General features: G+C 39.6%; 1 protein-coding gene across 1 annotated transcript in view; it reads left to right on the top strand.

Annotated features, from left to right (window-relative positions):
• NACC2 (NACC family member 2) overlaps positions 1-14181 on the top strand; it is an 808805-nt gene that overhangs the window by 528420 nt on the left and 266204 nt on the right. Inside the window, exon 4 of the mRNA XM_044058428.1 lies at positions 7813-7989. Within this exon, the coding sequence (XP_043914363.1) occupies positions 7813-7989 (177 nt within the window). The remainder of the gene's footprint in view (positions 1-7812; positions 7990-14181) is intronic.

Below are 14181 nucleotides of genomic sequence, written 5' to 3'. Positions count from 1 at the left end.
TTTGGGTTGTCAGCAGATCCAAGAGTGTTTACAAAGTGCCTTGCTCCTGTAACAGCCCATTGCAGGGCATTCTCATGGTTCTATATTTATAAGACTGCCTTATTTTTGCAGATTCCTTTGCAAGTTAAGTTTCTCTGGCTTGGGTAAAAAAAATTTTGTCTGTGATTTCAGTGAACATAGCTAAATCTTCTCTCATTCGGTTTCCCAGGATAGTGTTCTTGGGATGTCTCCTGAATGCATATCTCATAGTGGCTTTTCTTCCTCAGCACATAGTGGAATTTTATAAGCAATAGTTTCTGGTATTTTCCAACCAGAATCTGGCTTCCTGCAAATCTCAGAATTCCAGGTTTATAGCCTCTACAATTCTTATGATTCCTTTGGCCAAACTTCACATGAGAGAATTTTGGTGGCTCATCAAATCAGTTTGGAGTCAATACCGGCACTTCCTATCTTTCAGATACTGGTGCTGGCGTCTCCAAAAAGGGAGTTATTCTGGTGGATGAATCCGTTGTCTCTCAACCAAGGTAGTCTTATTTCTGTTTCAAACTCTACTCAGTTTGCAGCCACAAATGCCTCTGGCTTTCTTTACACAAGTTCTGGATCTGTGAAACAAGCAAGAAAAGGTAACATATAAATGTCAAAGAAATGACTGATAAGTTCTGTTAAATCTCAATAAACCATCTTTGGATGGAGACTCCTCAGTAATAATCACAGAGAGCACTACAGTGATGTCTTGCATAAACGGGGGGGAAACATCTTGTCTTTGCAGACTAGCCATGGTAGCCTGGGAACTAGCAAATTGGCACAGTCTGACCCCATCAAGGCTACTTACATTCCATCAGAGCAGAACTATATAGTAGACAAGCTGAGCAGACTCAGGAATAGAGCCCACGAATGTGAGTTGCATCTAGGGGTCCCAGGAATTGATCAAACTATGGGGAATACCTCAAGTAGTTCTCTTTGCCTCCATTTATAACAAGCAGTTAAATAGGTTCATAAGTTAACAGGTGTTTATTAGGCTAACGACCACAATGGCATGTTTAAGCCTAGCCATGCATCCCAAATCTCTGACAAGTTCTGATTGATAAAGTGTAAGCAGGAGCCTGGGATATGAACCTTTTACAGGTTACCTGTTTGCATCACAGACGTAAGTGCCAAACCAGGGATGAATTTCCAGTTTCCCATCCAATTGTCCAAGTTGCACTTGAATTGGATTAGGAAGGAACTCTGCTTCACATGGATGGGGAGCCTGTTCCATAGACTGGATAGTCTCTGGGACACATACCTATCTCTCCAGCAGGTCTTCTTTATATCACAGGCAAGGTTTAAGTCTTTAGAATGGGTAAGTCTGGTACTGTTTGTTTTGTGGATATGCAGGAGGTCCATCAGAGTGGGGTCTAACAATGCCCTGTATGCCAGGCATAGATCTCCGCTCAAAAGCCTGTAGGAGGCAGAATACAGGGACAGGGCCTTGAGGCAGTCTGCATAGGACATATTACTTATTCTCTGTATTCTTTTAGTGAGGAAGAGGAACATCTGTGGACATTTTATTTGTTGGATATGCCTGGTTAGGTACATATCAAAATGGGCATTGTACTCATTGATAGGTCTGATGGATGCCGAATGTAGTGGAACAATGACTTCCTTGGACTTAGATGCCATACCTTTGTTTATAAATGGTGCAACATAGAATGATTTTCTCACCATTGTAGACATGTGATGGTCAAAGGTTAGATTACGATCTGTGTGTGTCCCTAAGTCCCCGACTACTGGGTCAGCTCTAAGGGTTGTGTTGTCAGTATGATAGTTACCAGGGATGGTTGACTTCCCAAAGGATAATGTTATGCATTTCTTGGCATTTAATTTTAGTCCATGACTCTGACACCAGTTTGTCTGTGTCAGCCTCTCCTAGAGAACATTTGTGTCAATGTGAGATTCAATGATGGCTCCTAATTTGCAGTCACCTGCACATTTAGTCAGCCAGAGAACACTGACATTGGCTATTGGAATGCATTGTTTTGCTACCCCTCAATAGACCTTCTTTCGGAATCAAAAGGGGAAATGTCTTTTTTAAGGAAAGTGCCAACAGTCTTTCTAGGAAGCCCCTTCTGAGGGTTTGCTCTACAGTGGAGGAGTAACCACAACAGATTCTGTCCCTGTGGCAGGGTATGGTCCACAGAATCAGGGGTTTTGTTACACTTTCTCATTGAAGCCCTTTCAGAGACCCTGAAGGTTTGCCCAAGTTGTGGCTCTGGAGGCAGTCGAGGGTCGTTTGACTAAACACCTGAATGTTTGGGAGGCCATCACCTCACATGCATGAGTGTTGAATTGTATCCTGAGCCTATACAGTTCCATTTTTGGAAACTCCAAATTTAAATCCCAAGCATCTCCCAGGTGACCTACCCCTTTAGAGAAAGAATGTGGTCCTCAAAATTCAGAAATTGTTAGAAAAACAAGTTATCCAAGAGGTCCCACCAGATCATTGTGGATCAAGGTTCTTTTTGGTTCCAAAGAAAAACAAGGACCTCAGGACAATTTTGGATTTGAGCAGATAAAATCATTTCGTAAAACAGACCCAGGTTCTGGATAATCATGGTAGAGCCCATTCTACCTCTATTGAGGAAGGACAGCTTTTTGTGCTTGATTGACCTCAAGGATGCCTACCATCATATTAAGATTGCAAGATGTTCTAGAAGCTTTCTGTGCTTCTGGCTGGGAGCCAATCTTTTCCAGTTCTGAGTGCTGCCCTTTGATATCACCACCCCCACCCCCAGGATGTTCACCAAGCATTTGGCAGTTGTGGCAGCCTGGCTGAGGCTGCAGATGTTTCAGGTCTTCCCTTACCTGGATGATTGGCTCCTCCACAAGGCCATCATTAGTCAGAGCCAGTGACACCTTACTCCAGATTCACAGCTGTTTGGAAATCACAGCCAGCTATTAAAAAATCCAGCCTTCTCACTGTGCAGTCAGTACAATTCATAGATTGCCTTTTGGATACAGTTTCTCAGATTGCAAGGCTTCCAGTTGCCAGAGATTCAGCTATGCAGGGTCTAGCTCTTTCTCAAGCTCTTGGGACATGTGGCAGCCACCATTTGCTTGATTCACTGTTGAGGTACTACATAAGGGTTCTGCAGTGGATATTGGCAGTGTAGTGGTCTTATCTGACACATCCAGTGGAGTTCCCTGTTGCGTTGACAGAGGCTCATGAGAATCAAATCAGGTGGTAGTTAAAGTATCCCTTGGTGTCCACTAGGAAACCTTTTGTTTTACCTCCTCCTCTGGGCATGGTCATAGGTTCATAGATTAGTACTAAGCTAACTGCCCTTGTGAGCCATTTTAAGCTTAGCCAATTATCCCTTTAAGCTTAACAAATTATCCCAAAATTTTCCCACCTTTAATGTGACCTGTAGATAGGTTCATAGAATAGTACTAGGCTAACTGCCCTTGCGAGCCATTTTCAGCCTAGCCAATTATCCTCTGTGAGATTCAAACCCTGTACCTTGTGTTTGTAAGGCAAACAGCTTAACCATTAGGCCACCCTCCCAACCATCCTTCTTAGGAGCCGGCATTTAAAGGGAGGACTATCCAAGGGACCTGATCTGATATACAGGCCAGTCGCATTAATGTCTTGGAGATGAGTGTGGTCCTCCTTGCATTGTAGGCCCTTCAGAACGTTCTTCTGAAGGGTGTGACTTCAGTTCAGACAAATGGCATGTCTGTGGTATTGTGTGAACAAATGAGGGCATGCGATCTTATCTTTGTCAAGAGGCCATGAGAATCTGGCAATGGGCAATTTTGTCTCTAGGCTTTCTGGTTGCAGAGTACATATCTGGGAGATCTGACATATTGGCAGACAGTTTGAGCAAGAACATTCTCTTTCCAAATGAGTAGTTCTGGAATCTGAGAGGAGTTGTTCTTCTTTTTTTTTTTTTTTTTTTTTTTTTGTGCGCTGGGATATTACGATCTGTTCTTATCCCCTTCCATAAAAAAAAAAAAAAAAGTGCAGCAGCTATTATGCCTTATCTCTTTCCAAGAAAAAAGTGCAGCAGCTATTATGCCTTAATACCGCCTCAGGGACAGTCATCCAGGGATGTTGTTCTGTATATTTGGCCCCTGGGTCTCCTGTACACTTGTCCCCTGACTGCTGATAATCATTTCATCATACGGTAGCCCATTTCAGAGTGACTGTAATCCTCTGCCCCATTTTGGCCTCATCTGAAGTACCCTTCATGGGTCCTAAATGCCATTCTGGATCTAATCTCTCATCTGATGGATCTGAACCCTCCCAACCTTCAGACTGTTAGGTTAACCACATGGTGTCTCCAGTTCTCTTGATAGTATAGAATCTGCTACCTCTAAGGGTTTTGATCTTTTTTCGACCCCTTTAGAGGTTATTTTGACTTCCTAGTGGATTTTTCACTATGGCTCTAGTTAATCCTGATACCAAGGTGTATTTGGCAGCTATAGTGGATATAAAAAGTTTACATACCCCTGTTAAATGCCAGGTTTTTGTGATATAAAAGAGACCACAATAAATAATTTCAAAACTTTTCCCACCTTTAATGTGACCTTTAACCTGTACAATTCAATTGAAAAACAAATCTGTTCGAGGAAAAAATATAAAAATTAAAAAAAAAAAATACAGTAAGCTGGTTGCATGTGTGTGCAGATTTGTTTGTTTTTCAATTGAATTGTACAGGTTATAGGTCACATTAAAAGTGGGAAAAGTTTTGAAGTGATTTATTATGAGCTTGTAATTCAGATAGGACAACTTTGAGAACAAATCCTTCCTTTATTCCTAAGACGATTTTAGAGTTTACGTTGAGTCAGGCTGTTCATCTCTGTTTTCTATCCAGATTAAAAAAACAGGGTAGTAAGAATTCTACACACAGGCAACTCCATTCTATATTAATGGAACAAAAATCTTCATGATTGCTCATCAGTTATAGATTTCCTCTGAGGGTAAGAAAAAAGGGCAATTGCTATCAACAGACCATTTCTAAATGGTTGCCTCTTGCTATTGATTTTTGTTATTTTCTCCGTAGAAAGAAACTTCTAGGCAAGATCAAAGCCTATGCTTACCAGGGCTTTGAATGCAGCACCTTGGTCATACAGGCACAACTTTATCAAGCACTACAGACTAGGTTCTTTTCTCTAGGTTCAGAGCAGGCTTTGCTTGGACTATTCTCAAGAGGCTCTTAGACTGTGATTCTCCTTCCTCCATTTGTTCTTCATCCCTTTCTTTCTAAGTCCTGTTATTCATCCCTTCTAGCTTGGGCTACTGCAGCTGTGATCTAATGATGAACGTAGTACTGTTGTGCAAGTAAGCTTAGGATAACACTCTTCTTCTTTCGGCTTTTTCCTGGTTAGGAGTCACCACAGCGGATCACCTATCCGCTCATGATTGTCAGTGGAGTTTTACAGTGTCGAGTTGCCATCCCGGTGCCCAACCTTCCATAGAAGGCGCACACAGTCATGCCTAGGGCCAATTTAGAGTATCCAGTCCACCTACAGCATGTTTTTGGGATGTGGGAGGAAACCAGAGCACCCGGAGGAAACCCACGCGACCACAGGGAGAACATACAGACTCCACACCGAAAGCACACAGAAAGCACCCCAGCCAAGGATCAAACCGGCGAACTTCTTGCTGTGAGGCAGCAATGCTAACCGCTGCACCACCACGGCCGCCCAACTTAGGATAACACTAAATGTTCAAACAGATCACTGTTGCAGTAGAAACACCCTTCCTCTGTCCCTTTTTTATGCCAAGGTGTGGATATTTTCCTTTTCTTTCTTTTTCTTAAGCTCACATCTGGCTGGTTGTGCTCTAGCCTGCATTGCCATGAGACAAAGAAGACTCAGTTTCGTGCCCTAAGTTTCGGGCTCTTATACTGCTGTCCTCACATTGCACAGTAATTAGTGCGCATGGAATGTGCTCTAAAACCTTGGATGGAAGCCGGTCATTCAGTCCTTTGCAAGATTTGACTTTTTTCCCAAGCCCCCGAGGATTCTGCAGTATTGTTTGCATATTAATACTAGTTTCTTTCAGAGTTTTTCAGTATTTCTTGCACTAAGTTGCACTTTGCTTGTCATTTGTATATTTACTTTTTGTCTTGTTCTTAATAGTTGCATGTATGTAGTTGTCTTGTTCTTAATAGTTGTATGTATGTAATTTGTATAAATACTTGGAGAGTCACTGAAACCGGAGTCAAATTCCTTGTATGCGTGCATACTTGACCAAATAAATGTGATTCTCATTCTGGTATGTCCCATATAGCTTTGATTACTGCAACAGTGATCTGTTCAAACATGTACTGTTGTGGTAAGTTTGCTTACATAACTACTTTCTATGTCTTATTGTGTATAAATTTTTGGGAAGAATCTAGCCAGATTCCATATTCTTTTAAGTAGATAGCTAATAAAGTACACAGTTTGAGTGGGAGTATCAAAGGCCATCCCTTTTACAAAAGATCCTCTAGTCTGAAGGACTCCATCTCCAAATCTCTTCATCCTTGCTTAGAAAATAGCCCCAGTCTGACTGTACTTTTTTAACATTTGTGCAATCCTGTCATCTTTTTCTACTGCCATTTACATTAGGATATATAGATTGTGTGTGTATGTGCGTGTTGAGTGGTGGTCTTTAGATTCGTATCAGCCTGTTCTTTTATTTTTGAGAATTCAGTGCTGTTAGCATTATAGCTACCTTCCTCCTTTGTCATTTGCTGCCATTCTTAACATCTTATTGAAAGTTATTTGTGTATGGGGTTTATTGCCTTTGCAGCTTAGTTTGATGCTGTATGTGTTTAGGGTTTTTGCTGGTTGGCATGTGTTAATTGTTTGTGGGAGTTTTCTTGCAAGATTCACATGTGGTTGCTGTTTGTTGCTACTGTAGTTCTAGACATGGGAAATGATTCCAAGGAGTCCATAGAATTTAGAAAAATATAAATGTAAGGCCATGATCCTTCTACAGGGTCAAAATACTAAGTGCCTCCAGTGGTTTGGGGAAGAACATTTCTCGTAGAACTGCAGTATTTGTGGCCTCTTCAAAGCATCTACCCCCAAAGACAAGAGGAATAGATTGGAGAGTGAGAAGATGAAGTCACACCCCCCCCCCCCCCCAGCCATTGGACATCCCATTTTCTCCTGTTATATCCACCTTGTTTTGACTCCCAAAAGACCAGCTGCTGTGGACTCAGCACAACCTATTTCCCCAGGGTTCCTTAGAGATCCACCACCATCGCTTGATCAAGATGTTATAGTTCCTGTTGCATCAAAACCAGAAATAAGAGCATCTGGTTTGGCAGTTCCATCTTCATTACTGTTTAAGCCTCCTGCCTTCAGTATAACCTTACTGCTGTGATTACTGTTATTAGCATTGTATGGTAAATGCTCATTACTTCATTCCACCATGAACAGACTACAGAAGTGTGGATTAGGGTGCATATGAGCACAGCATTGTTGCGAAAAAGAGGATGGGCTAGGTAGCTCTGGAAGTCTTCCTTTGCTGTGCTAGGTCCTGTTGGTAATGAAGATGGGACTGCCAATACAGATATCTGTCTTTATGGTAAGTATGTAACTTCCATTTATTGGTAAAGAAATTTAGCAAGGTGAATAAAGTTGTATTTCTTAGCTGTGTCCAAGGCCAGATGATTATGTTATAGGTAGAGTACTTTTTTGATTTAATTCATAGCTTCTGTTGGGGCATGGAAGTGTTCCCTTCTAACTTTGGAGGGATTGAAACAACTATGAAATGTAGGAGTTGGAATTTGTAGGAGTACTGTTAAGTTAGATGTAATTGCATTTATTTTTCAGGTCAAGAGAAAGTAGAGCAGCTTCCAGGTTCATTGGCACCAGAAAATCGTTCATGTGTGCTGATTCGTCGTGATCTGGTTGCACTGCCAGCTAGTCTCATCAGTCAAATAGGTTATCGGTGTCATCCAAAACTGTATTCCGAGGGAGACCCGGGAGAAAAGCTTGAACTTGTTGCAGGTAAGAAAAATACTGCAGCGTACATTACTACTTGTGTCTGTAAAGTATTTTTGTTACATATTTTTAATATGTCACTGCTGAAACACCGTATGTAAGAAGTGCAAATGTCCTTCATAGATGCCCCTGCTGCAGTACTATTCTTATAGATGAGATTCCGTCTGCAGGTATCATGACTTCCACACTTCCCCAGGTCAGGCTGGTATTCTCCTCACATTGGAAACATCAAGAGGATGACTAGATGAAAGAAGAGTGCAGCTTGCTCTATGTTGTTCTTTTTTTGCTGCACTGCAGTATTCACTAGTTAGTCTGTTAGTCTAATCCAGGTGACCACCAAAATATTAAGTACTGTTTTGGAAGATTCTGCGACAGCAGATGATCATTGAGACTATCTTGTGTTGGGTCATGACAGCCTTTCCTTGAAAGGAAGAGAAGCACACATTTATTTTATTCATGAGACGGCCGCACAGCAGCACGTAATTTTTTTTTTTTTTTACATCAGCAACTTTTGCTGTTTTCATCTTAACAGAACATGAATTTTGTTTTTTTGCTTTGTATGGGACTTTGTTTTGGATCCTTCATTTTTTCATATGCTTCTGTAATCAGTACTTATAATTTTTGCCAGTGAAAAGAACTTGATGCTTAAACAGTACTTACAATTTTTGCCAGTGAAAAGAACTTGATACTCACAGTGAATACCTATGATTTTACATATTCATTAACAGCTGTTGTCAGCAGACCTACAAAAACTGCAGCCTTGATGAAGCTATGTTTACATCAAAGTCTTTAATCGTATGTGGCCTACTGCTTGAGACTAGTAAGAGCAAAGTTGCAGCGAGTACCTTTTATATCCGTTTTTGACAGGAAGATTTTTATTGAATTAGGTCAGGCAAACTGCTGAATGTTAGTGCTGCTGTGGCGGGGGTGGAGTGCAGACTGTACAGTTGGTCATTGCCTTGATTCTTAGGCCCCCAAGTTGCTATAATTTTTTCTGGCAGTCCAAGTTTGTAGTTAGTTTGGAGAAATGGATATAAATATTTCCAAACATTAAATAGGTTGCCCTTTGGCCATGATTTCTATACTGAGGTACTGGCTTAAGGTTTGGTGGTCTTGCAGAGTGTGAAGCAAGTAACTGGAATAAAAATGTAATCAACTATAAAGTACTTTAACATGGAACCTTACTGTCTGTAGGTGACGCTAGGCTTGACAGAGCTACAGTTTGTGTGAAACAAGTTGAAATACATTATTAGGGCCATTATTCCCTTATTTTTTGTTTAATCACAAGTGGACACCGGAGGAGTATCCAGTCAAATCAGCCATAATTTCAAGGAATGGGTCTATCTTTGAGGATGAAAGTGATTGGCCTACTATCGTTTGATCAAGTTAAACAATAAATGTGGAATTATTCACTCCAGTATTACATAAATTGCTCAATTCATGGCCTCCATTAAACCTCACTACTCATCCTGAACATTATTCTGCATGAATTGTTCCCACACATTTCATTCATGTGTATGTAATTTGCTCCCTTCCTTTTCTAATGATCCCATGTGTAGTTTTATCTCCTGGACAGTCCTTCAGTTACTGGTTTAGATTTTGATTTCCTTTTTGTAGTAATTGCTTTTTTAACAGCCAGTAGCATTAAGCTTAGTAAGGCTTTACTATGTATATAAGCAATTCAGATCATGTGTCCCAGCTCAAGAACTCATTTCCTTAGTTAATGCCACTTGCTCCCCTAATATTTGACAGTTTACTGTGCAAGGAATTGATTTTAATGTGCCAACTCATACTCCCAAAAAAAAAAAAACGCATTCCTATGTGTCTTTCTTTAACATTATGCCTCTAGCATTTGCTGTGTACCTGATGCAAATTCTCTGAAGTCTGCTTAAGGTATGAAAATACTATGTGAACATTTCCAAGCAAAAATCATAAACCTTCACGAGGTTTTCACATATCGGGGAGTGTTGCACTTGTCCTCCCATTGTTACTTTGTAAACTGCCTTTCCATTCTCTTTCTAATATTTTCTAACCTCCTGTTATTCATTTTTGGTTATCATGCACTATGTTATATGTATTCGTAATTATTCCTTTTTAAGAGCAGCTTCTTTTCTGACTTGACTAACAATTCTACCAGATTTGGTCTTTCACGTTTTCTTTGCCTGTAGTTACTTGGCATGGCCTCATTTCACTTACATACTTACCTTTATTTCTTTAGTCATTTGCTAAAATACCTTGGTACCTTTGCCAGTTATCTCCAATAAACTTTACACCCTTCTTGCCTGTTTTTAATATTTATAGCCATCCCTATTGGCAAATTCTCCTTTCTCCAGTCCCCTGTTGGCTTAGTTCTTAGAATACTTTCTGCAACTTTATGAATATAATCTGTATGGTGGTGGTGGTTCTCCTTAAAGACCTGCATCCAAAGTCCTACCTTTTCCTTATTTCTTGAACTACTCGCCCAACCCATTTCATAGTTATCCCTTTCCACTTTCATTTGTAACTGTCTGCTTCCATTATGTTATATGAGCCTTAGCAGCCCAGCTCTAAAGTATCCATTCAGATAGGGTATTCATTAATGCTTTATAGGGAGGATCATCATATCCCATTTAGCTCTTGTCCCCTCACAAATAAATTCCTTCAACTCATTATTAATTGTCATCCACAAGTTCCCTTCTGGTTGATAAAAATATACCTGACCTGTATATAAGACTAAACAGACTAAAGGCACTTTAGTAGCTTTCTATCCATGTCCATAATCAAGAGATTCCAGTTTCTAAGTTGGTGTATCTGTTTAGTCTCTTCCCACATATCATCCTTAACTCCCATAACAGAGTCCTTTTTAATCCATACACCTAAATATTTCATCTAAAATACCCCCAAAACACCAACTAGTCCTTAGAAACACCAACTCAGAACCATACGCCAAGGACTGCTGTTAATGGAATCCCAGGGTCCATGATACAACACCAAGAAGCCAGGAATTAACTGCAGAAAATGAGTTAAGCTGAACCAACACACCCTTGCTAAGTGTTTTCATCTGTATACTTCAGAGTTCTTCAGAGCATGGGTGGAATGTTAATTTCCTCTTTCTTAAATGTACATTGTTAACCAATCAATGACTGCCCGTAATAAATTAAATACAAAAACACAATCTAATCAAAAATTGTTAAAAAATCACAGTCTTTCAAGTCACATAGTCAGTGTCAAAAATGTAATTGTTAAAGAACATTGTGTATGTATGTGTGTGTAGATGAGATTATATAAAAAATATATATATATATATATATATATATATATCTACAACTAAAATTAACTGCACTCAAAAAATGAATGAAGTGAAGAAATTTTAACTAAGAAATGAACTTTGTGACAGTAACAGCATTCAAAGAATAGTAAATCACACCAACTCTTGTAGTACTTTAGCATTTTTGTATATATATATATATATATATATATATATATATATATATATATATATATATATATATATATATATATATACACACACACATATACTGTTGCAGTCATCATATTTGGGTTATGCCTGCCAGGGTAGCCCTCGCGGCTGGCCAAGTACCAGAGGCTTAGTATTTCTGCATCGGTAGCTGTTGTTTCAGGACTGCTGTCATGTCCTCAGTAGTATAACGTAAGGCAGCTGACGCCATTACATCAATCTTCCTTGCAGAGGAGCCCGAAGCAGAAATAGTTCACACGAGTGCTGGTCGGCCGCTACCAGAGTTTCGTCTTCCGAATTGAAGCTGAAGTCTTCTAAAGCTTAGTACCCCGTTGGGGATCCTTTGTTCTTGCTCTAAACGATGTCAGAAAAAGTTAATCATCTCTCCTGTGGAAAGCAAATACTACATTGAAGCTTTAATTTTTACTGCGTCACTTGCTTAGGCCCAGACCATGATGTCCCTCGCTGTAGCTTTTGTGCTTTGTTCAGCACCAGAACTATACGTTGTCAGGCCCTTATTGTAGCTAGATATTTTCACTCACAGGCCTTGAATTCCGATATGGCTTCGGTAAGCCATCCGACAGCAAATCTTATGTAAAAACATAAGGATAAAGACAGGGAAGGCCGCACAGGTCCAAACCTAATGATGACGCTTCCTTTAAGCTAGTTGTGACTTCTCCGGTCCTCAGTGAGCTGCTTTCGCAGCCCCTGATGCCCGCTTCTATGGATTTGCAGGCTGCTACAGAGACCCTTTCAGCGTACGTTATGCCACAGAACTCTACTTTGACTAAGGATCCTGCGGTTGTCTCTACCGCTGAGCAGGCACCGGCTTCCGAGGAAGTACTTCACACTAAAGATTCTTGACACAAACTGACAACTTCTTTCACGTCTACCTTTCTTTTGAAAACTACAGAGTTTCTAAGGCCCAGGGTACGAACCACACCTAAGAAACAGACCCAATCTGAGGCACCTGCTTCCTTGCCTCAGTCTCAAATGCTTAACTCATTCACTCCAGAGCAGCTCAGAAAAAGCTGCCTGCTTAATTCCACCATAGGGACAACAGCGCAGCCTGAGCTCATTTTCAGAAAATCCATCTGTAATACCGTACAGAAAACAAATGTTCATAACTCTTTATAAGAGCTAGACTAAAAATGTAAATGCAAAAGTTAAGCAGACACTTTTCCTACAGTGTAAATATTGATAGTGCATATCAAAGTCACTATTAAATATTTTGCAAGGAATGTTGATATTGTGCATATTTTTTACCTTTTTGGAAAAGCAAAGCACAATATCTTGGTCAATGTACCATGCAGATCCATACAATGTGTATTTAATTTGTTAGTGTGAAAGTCAGCTTTAAAATGATAGCTTAACCATTACTGTGCAATGCTCCATTATGCATATATTCACAGAATTATGATTAATATAATATTTCTCATAACTGATAAACAGCATAATATCTCATCACCTGTAACAGAACCTACATATCAGTGTAGAAGTTGTGCGTCTCAGTGTCACCTTCAAAATGATGCATTATTTGTGTGATCACCATGCTCCCTTGCAAAGATATGGGCATAATAATGAGAAGCATTGGAAATGTATAATTTTCATAATCCTACAGGACAAAACAAACTGTGATATCTGTACATGTGTACAGTACACAGACACAGTTCTTTTACCATGTTGTAAGGAGTAACACTGTCTTCAAAAGAGGTATTACTTGGCACACTGACATGCTCCCTTGCAAAGTTATTTACCAAAATATGAAAAAAAATCATAATTTCCATAACCTAACTCCAAAACAAACTTTCATATATGCACATTTGCACAACATAAAGGCACAGTTCTTTTACTGTGTTGGAACCAGCTATACTGTCTTCAAAATGAGGTATTATTTAGCACATTCAGATTCTCCCTTGCAAAGTTTACCAAAGTATAAAAAAAAGTCATAATTTCCATATGCTAACTCCGAAACAAACACAAGCAAAGCACCAAATGAGCCAACGAAGATGTAGACAGTTTATTAGGCTAAAAACAGCACTCCAAAGCACTTCAAAGCGAAACCACATACAAATCCAATACGTAGTGTTACACACTTCCCACGTTTCGTCTCTCCTTCATCAGATAAACACATGTTCCACCCATAAGTCCATGTTTAAATACAATTCCTAATTCAAATCCACCAATCATTACACTGATTCAATAAAGCCCTTAGTACCAACTACATAAAATGCATATAAAAAGCATATAAAAGTATGTAAACGTGCAACACAGTTCATAAACATATTCAAATACATATTATGCTTTGAAAATAAATATCTGATTGAACAATACCAAAATTGATATGTATATTTGTATATAAATAACCCATAATAAATGGACTTATGGGTGGAACATGTGTTTATCTGATGAAGGAGAGACGAAACGTGGGAAGTGTGTAACACTACGTATTGGATTTGTATGTGGTTTCGCTTTGAAGTGCTTTGGAGTGCTGTTTTTAGCCTAATAAACTGTCTACATCTTCGTTGGCGCTTTGCTTGTGTTTATTTGTACTGCCAGCACCTTTCCTTAACTCCGAAACAAACTTTGATATCTGTACATGTGTACAACATACAGGGACAGTTCTTTTACCATGTTGGAACTATCAGGACTGTCTTCAAAATGAGGTATTACTTAGCACGTTCAGATACTCCCTTGCAAAGTTATTTACCAAAATATGGAAAAAAAATATATATATATAT

This window comes from Protopterus annectens, chromosome 16.part0, assembly GCF_019279795.1.
Source record: "Protopterus annectens isolate FY-2018-M chromosome 16.part0, PAN1.0, whole genome shotgun sequence".
In the NCBI taxonomy this organism is placed as follows: domain Eukaryota; kingdom Metazoa; phylum Chordata; order Ceratodontiformes; family Protopteridae; genus Protopterus; species Protopterus annectens.
This window is presented reverse-complemented; position numbering and strand designations above follow the sequence as displayed.